This window comes from Chinchilla lanigera, unplaced genomic scaffold (genome assembly GCF_000276665.1).
Source record: "Chinchilla lanigera isolate Chin_1 unplaced genomic scaffold, ChiLan1.0 scaffold00075, whole genome shotgun sequence".
Lineage (NCBI taxonomy): Eukaryota > Metazoa > Chordata > Mammalia > Rodentia > Chinchillidae > Chinchilla > Chinchilla lanigera.
The window spans coordinates 11554187-11577985 of NW_004955476.1; the positions used below are offsets into that span (position 1 = coordinate 11554187).

At 50.7% G+C, this 23799-nt stretch overlaps 1 protein-coding gene across 7 annotated transcripts in view; it reads right to left on the bottom strand.

The window, feature by feature from the left end:
- Positions 1 to 775: 775 nt before the first annotated feature.
- Ptdss2 (phosphatidylserine synthase 2) overlaps positions 776 to 23799 on the bottom strand; it is a 30613-nt gene continuing 7589 nt past the window's right edge. For 3 of the 7 annotated variants that reach the window (XM_013502930.1, XM_013502931.1, XM_013502932.1), the window contains 11 exons: positions 21683 to 21784; positions 8057 to 8124; positions 7664 to 7819; positions 3827 to 3961; positions 3598 to 3648; positions 3008 to 3121; positions 2803 to 2921; positions 2251 to 2365; positions 2034 to 2179; positions 1746 to 1931; positions 776 to 1515 (listed from right to left, as the gene is read on the bottom strand). In XM_013502930.1, coding sequence (XP_013358384.1) covers positions 1347 to 1515; positions 1746 to 1931; positions 2034 to 2179; positions 2251 to 2365; positions 2803 to 2921; positions 3008 to 3121; positions 3598 to 3648; positions 3827 to 3961; positions 7664 to 7762 — 1134 coding nt within the window. In that variant the 5' untranslated portion in view covers positions 7763 to 7819; positions 8057 to 8124; positions 21683 to 21784 and the 3' untranslated portion in view covers positions 776 to 1346. Of the gene's footprint in view, positions 1516 to 1745; positions 1932 to 2033; positions 2180 to 2250; positions 2366 to 2802; positions 2922 to 3007; positions 3122 to 3597; positions 3649 to 3826; positions 3962 to 7663; positions 7820 to 8056; positions 8125 to 11825; positions 11909 to 21682; positions 21785 to 23799 lie in introns of all 7 variants that reach the window. The other 4 variants (XM_013502927.1, XM_013502928.1, XM_005401863.2 and 1 more) reach the window with 4 other exon arrangements.

A 23799-nucleotide genomic window follows, 5' to 3' on the forward strand; every position in this document is an offset into this window, starting at 1 on the left:
CCAGGGCCCCAGGACGAGCAGCACCCTCTGTGGGGAAGAGCATCACGGGGCCCTAGAGATGGCCTAGGTCCGAGTGGGAAGATGGTGACCGCTTGTGCAGAACGTGCAGATGGGTTGGGACAAGTGACCTGATCCAGGGACACAGCAGGCTCATCCTGTCCCCGTCTCCAGGGTGCAGGCCTTATGCACCCCACGTTCTGGCCTTAAAATAGGCACTGAAAAGCAGGGGCTTGGGGTGCGGCTCAGTAGCACACGGCTTGTGCGGCTGCAGTCCTCAGCACCCACAAAGAGCTTCAGAAGCCTGGTCCTTGCAGGTTGAGTGGGTGTAGCTGGTGCCCAGCCTTGGGTCCTGTCCTAGAGCAGGTCTCAGTGTCCATGGTGGGGGCCTCGCCCTCACCCAGGTGGGAGGACTTGGAATTATGGCACTTTCCTCTCATTTGTGTCTGAAAATTTCCTGAGTTTGATCCTCAGAACCACAAAAATGACAAATCTTTGAAGTTTTTACTTTACTAGCGGGGGGAAAAAAATACCAAGTGAGAAGACAGCTGCTCCTCCCCAGTACTACCTGCTCCTGTCCCTTGGCCGTTCCTCAGCAGTGACCAGCCCTGTCCCCTGCAGGAGGCAAATGCGGACATGGCGGAGCTGCAGAAGGCTCTGGGGACCCCAAGCCTAGGACAGCAGCGGGCCACTGCCCTCTCAGTGGCTGTGGCAGAGCTGCATCCTGTGCAGCTCCCTCCAGCAAGGGCCCCTGGTCCAGGCAAGGAGGGATAGAGGCTGCAGACTTCCATCACTTTATTTGTTCTGTCTGCTCGAGAAGACACTCTAAACTCGAGCTATGGAACAACACAACCCTGGTGCCCAATTGCAGCCCTGGTCTTGGAGCCTGTGCATGACATGCGTGCTTAAGGGGCCTGGATGACAACCTCCGTTCCGTCCTGTTCCACTCAGGACAGAGTCTGGTTAGCAGAGGCTCTGGAGGAAGTGGCCCAGTGCCACTGCAGCATGGGTCCTTCACTTGTGCCACTGGTGGGCATGTCAGCAGGTCCTGTGGGGCCACATGGAGGAAGGGCACAGGCTGTTCCTCCCAGGCTGGCTGAGGCTAGGCACTGGATAGTCTGTGGGTACAGGCCCTGGCCAGCCAGGCACAGGAAGGGGCAGGACCCTGCTGTAGAGCACGGCCCGGGAACCACCACCAGCTGTTGATCTTGGGGCTGCTCCAGTACACTGCACATATGTGCACATGCTTGGCTGTGCACATGTCTGTGCACTTAGGTGGACAGGTACATGGGAGCATGGGAGGAGGGGAAAAGAGTCCCAGGAGGCAAGGCCTGCAGGAGGGCTGGCGCTCATGAGGCAGCTGCCACGCCTTCCTCGGTGACGTCCTCCTTTTCAGAGGCCCCAGGTGCCAGCAGATCATCATCCAGCCCTGAGTGCTCATCCTTGTTGCTGACTGCCCTTCCCTGGTCACTCTGCTGCTTCTGCCTCCGTGTCTCCTTGTACCGCAAGGTAATATCCCTGGGAGAGTAAAGGCCATCTCACCATCTGTGCACCGCAGCCCTGGTGGACACCTGGTACTGTCACCCAGAGAAGCCCACAAGGGACACAGATGAGGGGGAGACGAACGGTGCAGAGTGAGCCATGGGTGCGGTGGGGATGGTGCAGGCTGGACGCATGGAGGCAGCAGCTGGGGAGATGGGAGCAGAGGCAGTTGGGCAGGGCAACGGCTGAGGTCCTGGGCCGCTCACCGCAGGAAGAAGCGCCAGATGGTCCAGGTGAGCACCAGGACAGAGCCAAGTGTCCAGCACTGGGAGATGTAGAAAGGCAGGGACAGGGTGAGTGTGTGCGGGTCGTACTTCACCACAATGAGCAGCTCGGTGACTGTGATGGCTGCCACGAGCCAGGCCTGCTGGCCCAGCTTCTTGTGCGGCTTCCTGTAGAGGAGGCAGCAGTTGTGTGCTCACCCAGACCCCACCCCAGGGTGCCTCCCGTCTCATCCCTCTCCTCAGGACCCTCAGGCTGGCAGCAACCCTCACAAATCATCCATGAAGTCATAGATCTCACGCATGGCCACACCGCCCACGTTCACAAAGAAGACCAGCCGCAGCAGGACCAGGTAGTGCTCGGGGGGCATCCACAGCACAAACTTCAGGTAGAAGGTGTTCAGCTCCGCCAGCAGGAACTAGGGGACGGGAGGGGTCAGCACGGATCAGGGTGCCCGGTGAGCACAGCCGTGAGGGGCCCCGGCCTTACCACCAGGATGATGCCGCACACGGCCAGCCAGCGGCGCAGGCTAGAGGCTGGCTTCCACTCGAAGCGGACCCAGCTGTAGGGTGTGAACTGGAAGGCTATGCGCTTCATCTTGCCCCTGGGAATAGAGCCGGGCCTGAGCACAGCCAGCTCCACCCACTGGCACCGGCTCTGCTCCTGGTCATGGCTGAGGCAGCAGGGTGGCTGGTGCCCGGTGCCCAGGTGCTGCTCCAGTCCCCGCCCTGCCTTGTTCAGAATCCCATGGGGCCCTCAGCAAGATGGGGGGCTGTCACACTCCATTGCCCCCAGGCCTTCTGCAGGTTCTCATTTTTCTCTTCTCTTTTAATGAGACAAGGTCCTGCCATATTGCTCAGATTGTCTCAAACTCCTGGGCTGAAGAGATTCTCCTGACTCAGTCTTTCAAGTAGCTGGGTCCTACAGATGCATGCCACTGTACCTAGCTTTGTTCTTTTGTTTAAATCCCAAGGCAAATGTGATAAAGCACCTGGCCTGGCCCACGCCCACTGACCCTGGCCCCCAACTCCTGGAACACACTTGTAGGTGGGGATGTTCCAGAGGCCCTGCCACTTGTACGTCTTCAGGGACAGCCACTCCAGCGTCTTCATGCCACAGTAGATGCCCAGCCCGTTGCAGACCAGCACATCCATGATCCACTGTGCAGGAGGCAGGAGAGACATGAGGCCCAGCCCCAGGACACGTGTGAAGGCCCTGCCCACTACCCTGGCTCCTCAGCACCTACATGGTCCCACCAGCACTCGCTGAAGTTGGGCAGCTGGTGCTCCAGGCTGTACTCCAGGAACTCGAACATCACGCTGATGATCATGCACATCCACCAATCTCGGATCATGAGGGTCTGCAAGGGACACCAAGGCATGGTCAGCAGCGTCCACAGTGGCGTGGATGCACCCCAGTCCAGCAGCTACCAGTGAGCGCAGCACTGGGCAGCTGCCGCAATGTTCAGCTTTCAGCCAGCGTGGGAGTGTCCACTCTGGGTGCTAAGGGAAGGTCAGCCCTACTCTGGGAGCTGAGGTTGTGTGCAGAAGTGGTGCCTGGACCCTGGGGTAGGTAGGTGGAGGTATGTGAGGCTTCCTGTGTGCTGTTCCTCTCCTTCTCCCACCCTGTCAGCACAGTGCCAGGGACACTGAGCAGATCCAATTGGGAGACCAGGCTGCTGCTGAAGGGCTGCAGGAGCCCTGGGGGGCCCTCCTGGGTAGCTCTACACACACCTGTGAGCACAGGCCCAATGACAGGCTCACCCACCACCACACCCAGGTCACCCTGTGGCCAGCGATGGCCAGAAACAAGGGGCTGAGGCAGAGAGCGCCTTACCTTCAGGTACCAGCCAATGAAGTGTGCAGGGACAAACCCGTCCAGCTTGTCCTGTGGGTGACAGGAGGTCCTCAGGCACAGAACTCTCCCACCCGCAATAGAGGCCCTCCCCACTGTGTCAGGGTCTTGCTTACATGCTGAAAGCCCCTGGGACAATCCACCCCGACAGAGCAGAAAGCCTCTCAAATGAGCCCCCACACGTGCATGACAGCCCCTGTGGCACTCTTACCCAGATGTTGTGGAAGGGGTCAGTCTTGTTGTCTGGATCATAGATGAGGCAGTTTCCCCCATAGTCCCTCTCAGGCAGTGGAACCCCGAGCCTGGCATCCACATACTTGAGAAACTGCCGGCCATCACGCACTGTCTGCAAGGCCACAGGTGTCAGATGGGGGACTCAGAGTGAGTGGCTCTGTCTCAGTCAGCCTGTCACAGCACAGGGGCCCCCATCCCTACGCAAGCTGGAGATGTGTGGGCCTGAACCCCAGGTGCGAGCAGAGCAGACCAGACAGGGGCATAAGACTAGGATCCCCAATTTAACAAGGGCAGCCCCATGCTGCTACCTCATGTCTCAGCCATGCCCACAGAGGCCACCCTGGTGGTGTGCCACTGACTTCCTGTAACATGAGGACACACAGTCTTCTGCATCAGGCAGATGCCAGCGTTGGCTGGCAGTTCCTTCCAGCCTTAGTGCAAAGGAAGCTTCTGGGATAGGACCTCAGCAAAGGAGGTGCCCCTCAGAAGGCCACCAGCCAGAGACCTCAGGAAAGCTCAAAGGCCTGGAGGCCAAATACAGAAAAAGGCCCAGGAAGGGGTGGCAAGAGTGAGAACAAACAAGTGCTTAGTACAGGGCAAAGCCACACCAGGAACAGGTTGCCAGACAGCACGGACAGTCTGTGGCAGGGACATTAGAGGCATGGGGTCCTACTGTGACCTGGGCCACAGGTGCTGGGCACAGACACCCTGCCCCTCAGTGTAGTCCCCCCAAGGTCGGGGCTACCTGACCCTAGTGACATCCCAGGGTCTCCTGACCCTGGCACTCAAGTGCCTTTTGAGACCCAAGGGCTTCAGGTGCAGCTGCAATTTGGCCCCTGCTTAGTTGCATGGGCCTTAGTTTGTGAGTCCTCTACTCTTGGGAAAGGTTAGAGGGCCCTGACCCCTAGGCCCTTGGAGAGTAGGAGGCAGTAGGGAAGGAGCTGCGGGGTCCCAGTGCCCACCATTTCTGAACAGGTGCTGCCACATACAGACACAGGCGGCACACATGCCTGGATGCACAGCCAGCACTCAGCACCCAGGACCCAGATCTCAGCCTGAGACCATCCTCCAGGAAGGAACCCTTGCCCTCGGGGAAGCAGCTGACTTCAGGGCTGGGATGGAGGTGCAGATGCCCTGAGCAGCCTGCAGTACCACAGGTAGAAAGGACCCCTATAGATGACGGTGTGCCAGGCATGCAGGAACCACGAGAGACCTGTCAGTGGCCTAAGGAATCTTTTTTTTCTTTTTTTTTTTTTTTGTGGTACTGGGGATCGAACTCAGGACCTTGCACTTGCCAAGCAGGTGCTTGTGCAGCTGAGCTGTATCTCCGGCCCTGGCCTAAGGAATCTATGCAACACAATAAAGAGAGTATTAGATATAACCTGGATATCAAGTACAGATTCTGAGTGCATGCTGATATACATAAGTGACTGAATAATAAATGGAGAAGGGACAAATCTCCCTGCAGAGGAATTCTAAATCATATGAAGTGGCTCTGACCCCAGGAAGGGCTGACATGTCCCTCCTTCCCCAAGGGCAGCATCAGCGACTTTCTTCAGAACACAGCATGCAAAGGGCACAGCAGAGAACCTGCATGGGGACAGATGCTGCCTTATCCTGCCTCATCTGTGCTCAAGGTCAGCCTCAACTGTGATGGCCATGTTGACAGCGTGTGCTTTACCCACATCAAATCCTGAGAAAACATGAGACAAATCTCAGTGAACCCTGATTCAAAACCCAGGAACAGATGTTCTGGGAAATTATGGACCAGCATCTCTTATGATTATGGGTGTAAAAGTCCTAGATAAAACATTAGGAAACCAAATCCTGAGTGGTTTGGTTTTTTTTCCAGTACTGGGAATCGAACTCACGACCTTGCACTTGCCAGGCAGGTGCTGTGCCGCTGAGCTAAATCCCCAGCCCCTTACCAAATCCTGAGTATGTTAACAGGGTTATACACCACGATCAAGTGGGATTTATTCCAGCAGTGCATGGTTGGTTGGAAATAAGGAAGTCATTATCTCACATCAAGAAAAGGGGAAAAACTCACATAACCATCTCATGCCAGGTAGAAAATGCATCTGACAAAACTTAACCTAACTGAACGCCCTCTACCTGGCAAGGGGCATCCAGAAGCCAGAGTACACACAATTAATGTGGAAAGATGGTGGGTGCTCCTAAGATTGGGAACCAGATGAGGAGATCCAGTGGGGGCCCAGCCTGGCACAGGTGAGAGAAGGACATAAAAGGCACCACAGGGGGAAGCAAGGGTGAAACCATCGCCATGTGCTGGCGGCAGAAGCCAAGACACAGAAAATCCCAAGAGACTGCTGGACTAATAAACGAGGTCTCAGGACATAAACTCAGTATAAAAACAGGTTGTATTTCTATACACTAGTAATGAGCAATCCAATTATGAAATTGAGAAAAGAATTTTTTTTTTTTTTTTTTTTCCAGTACCGGGGATCAAACTCACGACCTTGCGCTTGCCGGGCAGGCGCCTATGCCACTGAGCTAAATCCCCAGACCCTGAATTTCTCTTAAAATAGCAGCAAAATGAACAAAATGGGCTGGGGATATAGCTCAGAGGCATAGTGCCTGCCTAGCAAGTTATGAGGTCATGAGTTTGATTCCTGGTACCAAAAAAGAAAAAAAAAAAAAAAAGAACAAAACACTGGGAGATAAACTTAACACAGTGTGAAACATATACTTAAAACTATAAAACATGATTGAAAGAAATGAAAGACAACCTAAACCAATGGAAGGATATACCGTGTTCGTGCACTACAGACTTAATGGTGTCAGGACGCCAATATCCTAAAAGAGATCCATGGCTTCAATGCACTCCCCCTACATCACCACACCCTCTAGTGCTAGGGTGAGGGGGTTGGTGCTTGTCTTGCATGTGTGAAGCCTTGGACTCCCAGCAATCATTAAAAAAAAAAAAAGAATCTCACCTGCTCTTTTTTATAGAGCCAGAAAGGAGATCTTAGCACTGACTTGAACACGCAAGAGACTGGACAGGTCAAGACAATCTTGAAGGAGAAGAAAAATTGGGAACTCACATGCCCCAATTCTAAGGCATGACCTTGTACTAGGTACCCGGACAGACTTCCTCAGAGACAGAGACAGTCAGAAAGTGTACAACTCAGAGAGCCTAAGGAGGTGTGATAGGTGTCACATGGTGACCTGAAGGGTATCCCTGGGTAGAAAATAGACATTAAGTAAAAACTAAGGAAATGTGAGTAAAACGTGGACTTCAGTTGTACCCCAGGCAAATCAGACCACAACGACAGTACTGTACCAGTAGCAGCCTGTTATTAATCAGACCCCACAAGCCCAGTAGCTGAGCCCTGGACACACAAGCACAGAGCCAGGATGGGAAGCAGTGGGAGCTCCATGTCAGCGCTGGCAGGATGAAGATGCACAGCTGTGCGCACTTGAAACACACACTTGGGGTGAGGCCAGACCAGTGAGCTCGCATCTCCAGAGAAAGGCAGACACACCCACAAAGAGCCTGGGTGGAAGCAAGCTTCATGGGGAGCAAGCAGATGCCTTTCTGCATGAGCTGACTGCACATGCAGGAAGCCCACTGTGTGGTCCCATGCATAGATGGAGGGCAGTGGCAGGCAGGACGGGACATCCTCGGGGCAGGGGACATAAGGGTCCATTGAGAAAGGTTGTGGGGAGATGGAACTGTCCCGTCTACTACTGCAGAGGGTTTTCCACAATCTGACGTGTGTGTGCAGACTCACAGCACTGCACACCTGCCTCCAGCAGTCCACTTGCCACCACTAACAACCCAGCCACACACCAGGTTTTGAGGTCTCAGCAGGAGAGTGCTCTGTGGCCTGAGACCACCATGGTGGGTGTTCCTTCTGTGAAGCCAAGTGTAGCTCAGCAAACCAGTCATCAGGATAGCACTCCCTGGCTGGAGACAATGGGAAGGTAAGCTCCTGCAGAACGGGAGCTGGGTGGGACAAAGCTTCAGTGAGCCAGACATCCAGCCAGGGCTGCCCTCACATACACCAGACTCCCAGAGCCAGGCCCACTGTCCTCCTTGATCTGGGCACAACTGCCTGCCCCACCTGCACCCACTCCCCTGCACCACAGTGCTAGGTCCAGCTGGCTTCCGCCAGTGCCCTGGGGCCAAGTGTGCAACAACTCTTGTCACCTGCTCCCGGTTTGTCTAAGAAAAGCCACTTACCTGGAAGAGGATAAAGATGAGAAACAGCTCGTAGACCACACTAACGCAGAGCCAAAATCGCCAGTAAGCTACAAGGACGAGAAACAGGGACATCAGGGTCCTGGACTGGTTTCCAGGCTCTGCCCAGCCCTATGGCTGCTGGACAAAGCATCTGTCTGGCCCTGATGAGGCCTGGCAAGAGGCTCCACAGAACAAGGTCACACTCAGGTTGAGCACACATGGTCTCTCTCTGAAATGTAAAATGTTTTCCCTTCATTTTCTTCCTTTCCAGTCCTTAAATCTTTGATTTCTTCTGCTCCTTGTCTTACTGCTGTGGCATACAAGGCTCATAACCGGCAGGAGAAGCAGTGATGGCAAATGGCCTATCCTCGTTTACCGGCACTGCTCTGGCCTGCAGTGTTAGGTCTGGAACAGGGTTTTGGTGGACACCTTTATCATGCTAAGAAAATCTTTTCATGTAATCCCAGCACTCGGGAAGGATGAAGCAGGAGGATTGAAAATTATAGCCCAGTATAGGCAAGTTAGCAAGATCCTGTCTCAAAACTAAATACAGAAAGTGTGGCTCGGTATGAAGACCCTGGGACCATAAAACCAAAACCACCAAACAAAAGCTTTTCAGTCTAATATGCTTCTTGAGCCAGGGATTTAGCTCAGTGGCACAGCGCCTGCCTGGCAAGCATGAGGTTATGAGTCCGAATCTTGGTACCAAAAAAAAATATGCTTATCGTGAAAAGGTATGACCTTTTACTTTCCTGCATCTAACACAACCAAATTCTTCTCTTTTTGACAACCAAGTGCTTAAAATACGTTAATGCAGTGATTACCTTGACAAATTTCCATGTTAAGTCACCCTAAACTCCTGACTTGTGCATGACGCCCAGTGTGGCACCCAGAAGGCTTGGGGCAGGGACTGTGTCCTGGTCTACTCGATACGAAGCGACCACAGTGGCTACACAAGGGCTAACTAACCACACAGGGCAGAGAGTGTAGACGCTCTTGGCAACATGTGAACATGGCTTTTCAACACAAGACAAACAACCAAGGGGTCCAAACTCTACATCAGTAGTGTGAGGAGACCTTTGCTAGCCTGGGGGTTGTGGTGCAACCTGCCAGGGGCTCTCTCTGGGAGCGTCCAGTGCTTCGAGGCCTGCAGAACCCTGCAGGTGTCTCATGCTACCATGTATGAGGTGATCTTGGGCTGGCCATGTCTCTTCGGCCACGCGCTTGCAGTCTTTCCTTTGTTTTTTGAGACAGAGTCTCGCTATGTAGTTCACGGTAGCTTTGAATTCACTATGTAGCCCAAGCTGGCCTTAACCTCAAGGCCATCCTCCTGCCTCAGCCTCCCGAGTACTAGGATTACAGGCATGGGCCACTATGCCCAGCAATTTGCAGACTTTCCCATAGCTGCTTGCAGGAAGGGCCCCACATTAGAAGTTGGACCACCTCTGACTTGGCACTCTTTAGGTTCACTTCTACATTCTCCTTCTATGTGCCCCTCCCAGGGACAAGAACGCCTAGCACTGGTGCCTCTGATTCCAGCCCCCAACCAGGTTTAGCACTCCAAACACCAAATCTGGGAGGGAGCCCAGTGCAGTGGCACACACCTATAATCCCAGCACTCTGGGAAGCTCAGGCAGAGAATCACAAGTTTGAGCCCAGCTTGGGCAACTTTGTGAGATCCTATCTCAAAATAAAAGAGGGGGAAGGCCTGTGGATGTAGCTCACAGCAAAGGCCCTAGGTTCAATCCTTAGCACCGCAGAACAAAAATACTGAGTGGGAGGAGCACAGAGGCAGCCTCCATAGAACTGGGGACAGCTGACTACTCCCATTTTTGGAGGGAGCTGCAGATGCAAGTAAGAACTAGGACTGGGGCCAGGGTGCAGCTCGGAGTAGAAGTACTTGCCTAGCACCATGAGGCCCTGCGCTTGATCCCCAGCACTGCAACAGAAAAAACAAAACCACCAGGGTGGGAGTGAGGCCTGCTCCAATGAACTGCAGCCAGTGAAGAGTTTCCAAATAACTCCCCAGACAGGCCAGCTGGAACCTCCATTCTGCGTCTCCACAGAGGCCCAGTTGCTAATGGCCACAGTGTGGTGGCCTGGCCAGGCGATTTCTGTTCCCGAGCCAAGGTGGAGACAGTACAGCCCTGTAGAGATCACCTCTGTGGAGCTGGAAGCCCCCGATGCTCCTCCCCGGTGTGGCCTCACTCTCATCCCCTGCATGTGTGTCTGGCAGGAAGACAGGCCTGAGGGTTCCAAGGCTGTGTTAAAAGATGTGAGAAGGTGGCTCTAGGACAGGCTTCCATGAGCATAAGGCAGAGACTGCCAAAGAACATGCAGTTTATAAAGTCAACTACACTGAAAGAAGAGAGGGTGAGCAGCACTCAAAAGAAAGCTCAGAAACAAGCACACTCTCCCATCATGAGGGAGGAGATGGAGACCCAATACAGGAAGCCGGAGCAAGGCTCACACAGCTCAAAGCTGCCCACTGGAAGCTTTGAGAAGCTTCTATGTCTCCAGACAGGACTACATCACCAGGTGCCCAAGGAGCTGGGGTTTCTGCTCATGCATTGCATGCCTACCAGCACCGGGGCCTCCAGAAGAGGAGGCCACACCTCCACTGCTCTTCCAGTCAGCCTGCAGGCATTTGGCATGTAGGCCTCACTGTGTGACTTGGTCACTTTAAATCATCACCTCCCTTGTCCCCAGTTCTGGTCTGCAAGATAGAGCCAACCCTGCCTTGGCTGCTCCCGACTCAGTGCAGCAGGTCCCACCACGCCCACACAGCTGGGCAAAGATGGCCAGCGAGGACAGCAGGTAGGCACGGGCACCCTGTGACCCTGGGCAGATGTGTCTGTCCTACAGGGCTGGCAGGCTCAGCCTTAAACCCTGTGCTTTTCCTGGAATTTCTTTTTTTTGCGGGGAGTGGATACTGGCAATCCAACTCAGGACCTTGCACTTGCCAGGCAGGTACTTGTGTCGCTGAGCTATACCCCCGACTCATCCTGGAATACTTTACCAGTTTAATAATGAGAGAAGCACACAGACTACATGCAAACATTCACAGCCTAATATATCACAATAACTAAAAACCAGCTGGGTGTGGTGGCACATGCCCAGGGTCACAGCTACACAGGAGGCTGAGGTAGAAGATCACTTGTGCCCAGGAGTTTGAAGCAGTGTGGGCAATGTAGTAAGACTCTTGTCTCGAAAAACAAAAACAAAAAACAAAAAAACTACACACAGTTAACTCCAGTGTTTGAAGCCACACATACGTATATAAACACATCAAAATTCAATTAAAAAAATTTCCACAGTTCAAACCCCTATTGAGACAGAAAGCGAAGGTGTTTCTAATCCCTCTGCTATGACACGTAAGGGAACCCAACCAACGCAGCAGTGGCTGAGTGGCCATCCAGGGAGCTGAAGCCTGGGGCCAGCACTGAGCAGAGCAGGGCCTATGCCCTTCAGGGCTCAGACCCTCAGAGGGCCATCTGGTCCCAGGATTTGTCAGAGCTCGGGATGGAGGATGGAGGCAGAGAGGGGGAGCAGGCACCCCAGGCCCGATCCTGAGCCTCAGCCCTCCTGCAGGCCTGGAGCACCCTGGACGGCATGAAGGGGGCAGGTGAGCCACAGGGCAGCAGGAAGCAAGGCTGGGCTGGAGAGAAGCCAGGAGGGGTGATAGGACACTCACACCCAGGAGCACAGACACAGAGCAGTGCTCAGGACAATGCCACAGGGCACATACAAGAGAGAAATGGTGAGTTACCTGGATGAGGTCTGGAAAATGGCCCATCTTTGGCTTGTGTGACTCCAAAACATAAGAAAACCAAAATACTGGCCACAATACCTCTGCAAACAAAGAACAAACAGCCCTCAGTGTGTGCAAATGTCTCCCAGGCAGAGGTGGGAGGTGGCAGGGAAGGAGGCCGGGCTTAGGATGGAGTTGGCAAGAGCAGCAGGAAGCTGCCTATGCACTATTACCTCCAGAACCAGCAGCCCCTATCCAGCTCCACCCTGCGAAAGGGCACCAAGTTCAAGTGTTCTTGTATTAGGAGGCGCTTGTTGCTCATGGTGTCTGCGTCACCCCATTCATAAACACGGAAAGCCCTAAGGTTCTACATAACCATCAGGGCTCCCTTGAGCCCCATTAGATTAGGGGGTGTTGTCTGTTCTGAGAGAGGCCCCCAGCAGGATTTCTAGGAGCTTTCTGTCCTACTGGAGTCATCTCCCCCAACACCAGTAGGGCTCCTGTAATCATGTGGAAGGCTAAGACATTACAACATTACCACAAAGTGTACCCTGGGGCCCAGGAAGGGGCAGTGCCATGTGGACAGAGGGGCAGGGCTCCCAGGACAGCAGAAAGGGTGCTTCGAGGGAATGCCCTTCCCCACCCGGCGTCCTCTGCTGAATCTCTCTCCACACATCGTTTGGTGTCAAGCAGCACTCAGGGCTGCCGGCACATTCTCCACAGCCACACCAGCTCTGGTCATTCAGGGCCAGGACAGTTCTTGGCCTAGTTTTCCTTTGTTTTGTTTTTTGGTGTTGTTTTTATGATACGGGGGGTGGAACCCATGGCTTCTGCACTAAGCTGCAACTTCTCTTACTTTTATTTTGAGGCATACTCTAAGTTGCCCGGGCTGGGCTTGACTTGCAATCCTCCTGTCAGCCTCCCAGAGTCTGGGATTATGTGCTCAGACTCAGCCAAGTTTTAAGAGTCCCAACCTTGGCAGGACATTTATGGCCCCAACAGCACATGTTAATGTCTGGATCCAGCTCCATGACAAGCCCTGGGCCCCACACCACCGCTGCCAGGACAGGAGCAGAACCATGGTGCTTTGGTAGGGCTATGCCCACACCTGTTACTGAAGCCTCTGGCAGGGCAGGAAGTGGGGATAGCACCCAGCAGGGCCAATGAAGGGAGCTGGATACAAGCCTGGCACAGCCGCCCTCCACTGGGAAGAAGACACTGACCATGGGAGGCCTCTCTCTGCCTGAGGCCCCTGACAGGAGCCTGTGTCACATCTGCCTGGGGCTGTCCTGGCGCCTCAGCCACTTTTAGGTGTGTCACTTCGGGTCTCTGTGGCTACACATCCTGTGTGTGCAATGACTTTTTATGGCCAATTTATAAGACCTTAAGGGGGCCGGGGATATAGCTCAGTGGCATAGCACCTGCCTGGCAAGTGTGAGGTCCTGAGTTCAATTTATGGTACCAAAAAAAAAAAAAAGAAAAAAAGAACTTAAGTTCTAGGGAAGATTTGTGTATTGCACAGAACTGAAGTCCCAGGGTGCAGTTGGGTAAAATATCTTAAAAGGAAAACACGTATTTTCAAATAAATTCTATGCTTCCTATCTCCTGTTTTCCCCAGTGTCCTTTTCAGCCCCAGCTTGCATCCAGGACCCCACGACATTCAATTCTCAGTCTCTGCAGCTCTTTCTGGGCAGAACAGAGGATCCAACACCCCGCCTTTTGTGGTACTGGGGATCAAATCCAGCAAACGCTATCTTACTGAGCTACATTCCTGGCTCCTATTTTTTTTAAGTTTCAGCCAGAGTCTTGCTAAGTTGTTCAGGCTAGCCTCAAACTTGCCTCCTGAGTAGCTGGGATTACAGGTGTGAGCTACTACACCTGGCTCTGACTCTCATCTCTGAGGACCTGGGTAGCTGCACTGCAGGATTTCCCTTGTCCACATTTGTGTTTTCCTCACCATTACACTGGGTCATAGGTGTGGGGAAGGAACCCCCGGGGCAGCACACCCTCTGTCACATCCTTCAAGGTCCCCACTGTCCACAGGGCTGTGACTCTTGATGCTGACCGTGAGCACCTGGCTGAGCATCTCCATGTCTCCACTGCGGCTCCCCTGCCTCACTCACTCACTGCAAGGGGTCGGCATGGTGTGCGCAGTCACGTGTGAAGTGGGGACCTAGGCTCCTCCTCCCAGGGCGCAGAGTCTACAGAAGGCACTTGGAATTTCACACAGGACCCTGGTCTCTTCCCCCCAAGTCGATGAACTTATTTAATCAGTTAATATTAGCATGGACTCATGGATATTTATTTTATACTTGGGTATGTTCCAATACCACTGACTTCGTTGCTCAAATTGTTCCAGCTTAGCCCACAGGGCCTTTTTGGTTTGGCTCCTGTACTGCTCTGATATAACCCATCGTTGTGAGGTTTTGTTTTGCTTTTCTGAGTTCTTGACTTTCAGGCACCACAGGAAGCGCCAGGCTCATCTTAGGCCCAGCCTTGGCCCCAGAATCTGCCCCTTCTCCAAGGTGCTCTGGCCCTTTACTGGAGAAAGTCAGAGGCTGAGATCTGGGTGCGGGATGTGCTCGCTGCCACTGGGCTGAGGTTGGCTGCAAGTCCTTAGGTCACAGAGAATAATACACCTGTCTATACTGCACTAATGCCTCTACTATACAAATGTCCCAAGTGCTTGTGGGGTGTTGATTTCACAATCCCCTGAAGATATCAAAATCCAAAAACATTCAAGTCCCTTACAGAAAACAGCATTTGCACGTAGCCTAGGAAATCTTCCCCTATATTTTAAATTATCTCTAGATTACTTATAATGCCCGACAGAGTATAGCTATATAAATAGTTGTTGCAATTATTATTCAAGATAGAAAAGTAAGTATTTGTTTAGAACTGACTCATTTTTCAAATATCTTCAGTTGAAGTTGGTTGTATAAAAAATTTGGAACCCACACATAGGAAAAGCCAAAATATTACACAAATCTCTCCTTATACACATCAGTATTCTCAGTAAGCTACCCTTGAGCTCTTGCTGCTATCTCCAATGGTATTACTAACCACACAGGTCTTTCGGACCCCTACCCCACGATGGCCTGGAGCCCCACAGCACCCAACACACAACTGCAAACATGGCAATGGCAACTGCCACCCACTCCTGGTGGGTGCAGTGCCACCAGCCAGTACACAGCTCTGAGCAGCTCCCTTGTCCGGCTTTACACATCCTGCCAATCTCAGAGCCAGGAAACACCTCCCAGGGCTTCAGCAAAGTCTTGGCGTGCAAGGAAGAGACATTCTCTCAACAGTCTGCCTGCTTCCTGGGGTCCCCAGCAGCCTCAACTGGTTTTCAATCTGCACGCAGAAGGGTTCACTGGGTCACTTTACGGTTTGACAAACACAGTATGTCACATCTCCACCACTAAAGGATCAGACTGAGCAGCCTTGCTGCCACGAAAATATGCCAAGCTCTGCCTGTTCCTCCTTCCCTTCTCCTGAAGCCACCGTCCTTCCACCACCTGCCTCCCCTCCTCCAGAATGCAGGGGCCACACAGCACGGAAGTCCTCTTTCTACTGCTAAACAGAACACTTGGACTACAGCTTCCATGGCACTCACTGCAGGAGGGTGTCTTGCTGACTTCTGCTTTTCGGTGACTACGTACACGCTGCCACAGACACTTCCACGTGGTTTTCATGTGGACATCAGCTTCGCTCCAGCTGGACAAATATCCAGGGCCTGGGTACTGCACTGCGTGGGAAGAGCACACACCGTTCTGCAGGAGATCCACGCTGCCTCCCACTGCAGCCACAGTGAGCCTGAGCTGCCCCTTCCCAACCCTCCCAGTGTGTCCAATGTTTAACTTTAGCCCTTCCAACAAGTGTACAGTGTTACAGTATCTCGTGGTTTTTAATTTGCAATTCTCTAATGTGTATTTTCCTTGGTAAGGCATCTGGCTAGGTCTTTTGCCCAGTTTTTATTTTTTTAAAATTTAATTAATTTCTTTTTTTGGGACAAAGTTTTTCTATGTTGCCCAGATTACATTTCTCAAAATTGTGGGCTCAAGTTAATCCTCCTTCCTCAGCCTTCAGAGTAGCTGGAACTATAGGCACTCCCTACTGCAACCCTCTTGTCCAGTTTTTAATAGTCTTGTTTCTTATCTTATTAATCAGCTTTAAGAGTTCTTTGCATATTTCAAATACAAATCCTTTATCAGATGTGTGTTTACAAATACTTTGTATAAAACCTGCAGCTTTTCTTCCCATTCACTCACAGTTTTTCCAAAGCATCAATTTTAATTTTAATGAGGTCCAACCCACCAACTGCTCCCATAGGTGATGCCCCTGGCAGCACACCTTAACAGTCAGCACCAAGCCCAGGGCACCTCACTGTGTTCTCCTTGAGAAGTTTTATAATTTTTCATTTAAGCCAATTTACATCCCATCTTGGAAAGCTCTGTGAATGCAGACAGAGGGAGGGGCTGGCATCTTGAGACTGTCTCTCCCCACTGTGCAGCCTGGGCCCCCAGTCACAGACCAGAGGCTACTCCTGTGGGGTCTGCTCTGCATCACGGTCCATCTCAGGGCCATTGAGCCAAGGCGTTGGCCACCCACACTGCTCCTGTCCAGTGCTATCATCACAGTGTGCATTCAACTTTTGTTTTTTGAGGTAGGGTCTCACTATATAGTTCAGGCTGGCCTTGAACTCATTATGTAGCCCAGGCTGGTCTTGAACTCACAGTGATCCTCCTTCCTCAGCCTCCCAAGTGGTGGGCTTACAAGTGTGTGTTATTTCTCCTAGCCCCATATTCAACTTTACATGTATTACAGGTACACAAAAACAACTGATAACTTTATTGACATGTGTTACTCATGTGTACTTGGTATGATTATAATGTGTACAGAGGTCTAAGTTATTAAATTTGTAAATGCAACAGAAAATTAAATATAAGGTTAAAAAAACTGTTATTTCCCCCAAGGTCACACAGATAAATGTGCATGTCCACCCAGAGACACGACACATGATGCCACATGCTCACTACCCTGGAGGGAAGACACACAGATGTGGGAGGACATGTAGTAGCCCCACTCCTACAAACATGACACACAGAGAGAGCTGTGCTACTGAGGCCGAGGGCAGGGTCTGTGGCACAGGTCTGGTACAGCTGATGAAGGAAACCCTCCATGTCACCACTCGGTGGTGGGCACCCAACTCTGCGCATTTGTTAGAAGTTATGACATTAACTTTAGGCTCTATAGCAAGTCCAAGGCCAGTTGGGCTACATAATAAGACTCTATCTTAAAATCCAGAAAAAATAACCCCAAAACCCAAGTACCAAACCAGTAATCCATAAAAAGAACAATAATATAGAAGCTTAAAGTAAAAAGTTTAATGAAAACAATTGTTTTTCAAATTTTTTAACTTTAAAAACATACCTAATAATTTTAAGAAAATTCTTGGAGCCAGGGATGGTGGTACACACTGTAGTCTCAGTACTTTGGGAGGCTGAGGCAGAAGAACCTCATGTTCAAGCCCATCAAGCATCAGTAAAGGGAATCATCAAATTAAAAAGCTTCTGCACAGCAAAGGAAATAACCAATAGAGTAAAGAGTTAACCTATACAATGGGAAAGTATTTTTGCCAGCTATTTCATGGGCAGAGGACTAATGTGAATACATAAAAAACTCAAACAAATTAAACCTCCCAAAAGAAAAGACCCCATCAAAAAATGGGAAACTGAAAGGAATAAACACTTCTCAGAAGAAGTACAAATGGTCAATAAATACATCAAAAATGTTCATCATTGCTGGCCAGCAGAGAAATGCAAATTAAAACTACACTACATACAAACTTACCTCAGAAAGAACAGCCATCATCAAAAAATCTAATACTAATAAATGCTGGTGAGGATGTGGGGTGAAAAGGAACGCTTTTATATTGTTGGTGGGAATGTAAACTAGTACAAGCACTATGGAAATCAGTGTGGAGATTCCTCAAAAAAACTAAAACTTGAAATTCCATTTGGCCCAGCTATCCCCTTCCTAGGTATCTTTCCAAAGAGTTAAAAATCATCATATTACATGAATACACGCATATCCTGTTTATAGCAGCATAATTTATATAACAGGTAGATCTTAGAAACAAGTTATACGTCCATCAACAGATAAATGAATAACGAAGTTGTGGTATTTATACACCACGGGGATTAAACCCATTCAGTAATACGCTTCTATAAAGAAAGACAAAAACCTGAGACATTGAAGGTAAATGGATGCAACTTGAGAACATAATATTAAGTTAGACACACAAGCTCAAGTATCAGAGGATTTCTCTTATATGAGAAACACAAAATATATACAAATATACAAATGAAGAGTAAAATAGAAGACATAAGTAGGAAGTAGGGAGAAGTTCAAATACTTCCCCAAATTACATAATATGCAGTTTCAAAATTATTTTAATATATATGCTAATTTATTTCATTTATACTAGTTTATCTTGGATTGTTGAAAAGAAACTTACATTATAGTCTGTTTCTTTTTTTAAGAATTGTTTTGATTTATGTCTTATATTCTGAGTAACTACTTTGAAGATAACAATATACAGTACATTAACTATTATTATTATTTTATGAAATTTTTTCATTAAAAAACGGAAAACAAGTTCAAGCCCAGCCTGGTCAACTTAGTGAGACCCTGTCTCAAAATAAAAAAGAAAAGGAGTGACGCCCAGTATTGTAAAAAAAAATTTGGGCTAGTGACACACCTCAGTGGTGGAGCACCTTCCTGGCATGTATGACAGCCTAGAATTTGATCCCTAGTATGACTAAAATAAGTCTTTTTCTACACGAAACCTCCAGGTGCCCTGAGCACCTGGGAAGGAGCTACCTGGCTGCCACAGGCTTCCAGTGTGAAGTCTGGGGGTCCAGGGCAGGTGATGAGAACGGAGCCAGGACAGATGCACCATGGCAACTTCACTGGGAGAGACAGCGGCACTAGGGACAGTGCAGTGACCTGGGGTGACCGGTGTCTACTAGGAGGAGCCAGGAGCAGGCCCCACCCTTAGAATTATAGCAGAAGGGATGGGTCCTTCATGCTCTTGAAGAGAAATGGGGGTAGAGCAGTGAGTGTGACAGATGTCCAGTGTCCTCAGAACACAGACTTCAGAGGTGAAAAGTGCCCAAGTGCTGCCAGGGAGGGCAGAGACATGGCCATGGCCATGCTCACACAAGCCACAGCAGCCATGGGGTCAGAGCCCCTGGTCCCTCTGCATCTGGTCTCTCAGCGCTGAGGACAAGGCCTTGGGTGATTTGGCTGTCTGACTCATCTGGCAAGGAGGCTGGTGGTACCCTTAGGGGCCTTCCCAGGACACCCTGATCATAGCCTAAGCTTCAGGGGAGGGGTATCTTCCTCCTGTGACAATTCTTGCCCAGTGATATTGAAACCTCGCATCTCTGGCTAATTTCATTTGCCTCATAGAGAATATTATTTTTGGTGTTTGTTACTTTGGTGCTAGGAACTGAACCCAGGGCCTGAGGTATATCCCTTGTTCCTGGGAGACCCTTCTTGAGGTGTGGCCAAGTCCTTCCTCTCAGGGTTCCTCTTCCCACTGTGCCCAGCAGATGCCACAGACACTGCCATGTCCAGGGCCAACAGATGAATTCAGGGGAAGACCTAGTTCTCCAAAGCCCCTCTGGGAAGATGCAAGCTCCTGCTGACAGGCTACTCGCCTGTGCACCACTCTCCAGTGGCCACAAATGGACCCTCAACAAGCACCAGTGCAGCAAGGCCAGAGCTGGGGGTGAGACAACATAAGCTCCACATCTACTATTGGTCACCTACAACTCAGGGCCCGCCTGAGAAAGTAAAATGGACAGGTGGGCCTGCAGATGAGGTTCAGGGGAGGTCCACCATGGGGCAGCTGGACATGGCAGATGGGGCAGGCCTGGGAGCAAGCTGATACCTAAGATACAGGAAAAACAGGAAGAGCCAGAGAAGCTGACTGATAGCTCTGAGGAAAACCCAGGGAGCACAGGCCAGGAGCAGTGTCCTGATAGGCCAGGCCAGGAAAGGAAAGGGCAGAGGGGCAGGCGGAATGGCCACTTCTGGGTAGTTGACAGCAACTTTGCACCAGAAGCTGTGGTTTACCAATCTCTGTTAGATCCACTCTGTTAGTGATCTCTGTTAGGTCCACTGTGGTGGATAGACAGGCTGAGTACCTCATGTCCCCGAGCTTATCACACTCATGGTGAGTTGCACAGTGTGGTTACAGTTGCCCTCATAGCTCACCAACCCCAATGGGGGATGCCAACTATACCCATATATCCACATCACACCTGCTGACCATGCCACCGAATCCTCATGATAGACATTAAGGCCTTCACTATTCAAAAACAAAGTGCTGGCCCAGAGCTGTCATGAGCATGTCCCACAAGCCTGGGGGCCACCAACCAAGGCTGCCTCAAGGCCCTCACTTTGATGGGCCTCAGGCACCTTGCTCCACCTGTCTCCACCAGATCAGCAGGGCCTGGCCCTCAATGGCAGGAAACAACTAGGCCAAGGACCAGAACAGCAACTGGAGTGATCAGTCTGATAGAAAACTTAGAACAAACATGAACTCTCCAGTGCCAAACACTAGAGAATGGGCTCAGGGGCCACGCAATCCAGGCAAAGACCACTCTTGTGACTGGCCTAGTGTGGAGAATCCTGAGAAATGACGTTCCACGTGGTCATCCGATGTCCATCTGGTGTCTTAGAATGGTTTAAATATTAAAAAGTACTGGTATCAACACTTCTCTAGAACAGTGCCGACTCGGGGGACCAACCTGGAGATGTTACAGCACATTCTTGTCTCTGCAGTGCAAACAGTGGTCACTCGGGAACTGACCATGCCCCAGGGTTCTAGTGACCACTCCTGGGCAGAAAACACATGTGGCTCCAAGGTGGATTAACTAATGGTCAACTTGTAACACCCAGTTGAACTGAATCTGTGGTGCTAGGTGTGCTGGGTGTGGAAGGCCCACCTGAGGACTGTTGCCAACAGCATAAAAGGAGAACTGGAAGCTGGATGTGATGACACCTGCCTGTGATCCCAGCACTCAGGAGGCTGAGGCAGTAGGATTGCTTTGAGTTTGAGGCCAGCCTGGGGTACATAGTGAGTTCAAGACCAGTCTAAAGCGAGACCCTGTCTCAGAAAAACAAAACAAAACAGAATTGGAGGGGAAGATGGTGTGCTGTTGATTTTCCTGGAGAAGCTTGTCACAATGGCTTTCCTGATATGAACTTGGCTGTTCTTATTGTTGGAGGAGCTCAGGTCCTTGCTGTCACTGAGGATGGCTGCAGTTCTCTTCAGGTGAGCTCTGGTCCTTACCTTGAGCATCGCTTCCTGGCTCCAGTGCAGATCCCTCAGCCTGCTGGCTGGCACAGATGCTTCATCCTTCTGGCACAGACTTTCTGGTTTCCACCACTGATCTTTGAGCCTTCCCAGTGCAGATCCTTGATACAGACTTGCATGAGACATTGTCATGTCCTCTAGGCCTCCAATTGGACTCACAGAGGACATTGCCATGGGCTCTAGGTCTTCAGATGGACTCGTACAGGACACTGCTGTGGGATCCAGGCCTTCAGCTGGATTCTTTGGGTCTCTAGTGCATGGACAGATTTCCTGCACTCTTTTGCATTTGATTCTTTGGGTGAACATTATAAAATAATCCTATAAATTATATGTCCTGTATTAAACCTTTTCCCTTGTAAACCCTGACTACAATAGGTAGCTGTGACAGTTGATGCCTCAGACACACAGGGGAAGCCAAGGGGCCCTGGCAGCCTGAGGACAACAGCCCGAGGACACCCCACCCTCCATGCCAGGCACCTATTACCTCTTGGTGTTATAAGCTGTATCCTGAGGTGTTTCTTCCAGGAGAGTCACATAGCCCAGTGCACAGGTGAGGATGAAGAGCACAGTCAAGGTGTGGGCTCGCCTAAAATCCAAAAACACAGAGGCAGGCAGGGTCAGAGCACAGACCACATGGCCAAGTTCTTACGTGACACACACCAAAGCACCCTATACAGGAGAGGGTCCTGGCTAGGCAATAGAGGGTCTTATACATCTTCATGCTACAGTACTCACAGTACAGACAGATGTCAACATCAGTTAAAATTAAGGCCTGTCTTAAAAGGGACTTCAATGTTGTTTGTTTTTTTCACTATTATTTTCTACTAACAGTGATCTTGTAGCTTTTCAAGTGGTCAATCAGCCAGGGCAGCTCTGATCATCCATTAAGCCCCACAGGGAACGGTCTTTGAGTTCTGTAAAAACACAGATTTAGCTGGACATGGTGGCACAGACAGACCTATAACTCCAGCGTTCAGGAGGTTGAGGCCTGAGGATCTTGAGATCAAGGCCAGCTTGGGTTACACAGTAAGTTTGAGCCTAGCATGAACAACACGAGACTGGCCTTAACACCCTCCTCCAATAAAACCCCACAAAGACCATAAAAAATCTGGGCAAGGTGGTACACAGCCATAATCTTAACACTCTGGGAAGCTGAAGCAGGAGGACTGCATGTTCAAGTCCAGTCTGGGCAGTTTAGCAACTTACTAGAACCCTATCTCAAAATAAAAAATACAAAGGGATAGGGATATAGTTCAGTGCAAAGGCCTGGGTTCAATCCCTAGTACTGCAAAACCAACCAACCAACCAACCAAGCAAGCAACACCTAGAAAATAAATAACTAAAAAAACAAAAACAAAAACAAAAACAAAAACAAACCTCTTTGCCCTTTGAGGTAAATGTTCACCCTTTCTCCAAGAAGTTACTTAATGCCTGGCCCCTTTGGCTTTCAGGAGGCAGAAACAGGAATAAGAATGCCCCAGCTTTGTCCTAGCAAGTAGGAGGACAGTGGGTCAGGACACTAGTATATGAGGCTTACAGGAGGATGGACTTTAGAACCACACAATCAACTGCTGCTGGAAGGCAAAGCCATCTCAGTGTTCTTTGCCTGCACACAGTATATGTGCATCCACACACATGTAGAAATAACTGACTCCTGAGGTGGGCATCCCTGCCCCACTCAGGATGCCAGATGTATACAATAACACCTATTTCCAGGGCTGGGGATATACCTCAGTGGCACAAGTACCTGCCTGGCAAGCACAAGATCACGAGTTTGATTCCTGGTACAAAAACACCTCTTTCCACCTTCCCCATCTGCCCTGGTCCTGCAGTGCCTAGGCAGATGCAGCAACGGTCTGGGTCCCATAATCAGGCATAGGTCTAGTCACTCTGTAAGGCAGAGGGCACAAGGACTAGTTCTCTTCCAGGAGTGGAAAATACCCAGTTGTCTGTCTTTACAGATGACCACATTCATCATGCTGAGTGCTAGGAAGGGAAGCCTGTCAACACCAATGAGGAAAGCAGGAAGGCATAGCCAAGAAAGGGCTATGGGGCAGCTGCACATAGCAGATGGGGTGGGCCTGGGAGCAAGCTGGTTCCTAAGACACAGGAAAAACAGGACCTGTCCCAAGAAAGGGTCAGGCCTGCCCATAGCCTGCAAGAAACTCCCAGGCTATGACACTGCCAAAAATATCAACTGGCCAATCATACTTCCCAGATGTGGGCAAAGCTGGGAAAGCTCTTAACTCACAGGAGCTGAGAAACGCATCTTCTCAAAGCTAGGGTACCTAAGATCACCCAGACAATCCCAAGTCATGGAGAAGGCTCACTGAATCGCTGAGTTCTAAGATACAGGATAAAATTCTCAAAGTGTCTGGACCTCACCCTGGTGGGAACTGGCTAGTGAGTGTGGGCACCCACAGTACTTCATTGTGTTCCACCCACAGGGCAATGTTCACACATGTCTCTTCAGGGTGACAGTCTGCAAGGCTCTTCAGATGAGTGTTAAGATGTCGCAGACAGCTTCAAGCAGTGCCTCTGAGTACGTGGTCCTAACACTCCCAGAGCCTCCCTGCTGGATACCACATGCACAAGAACACT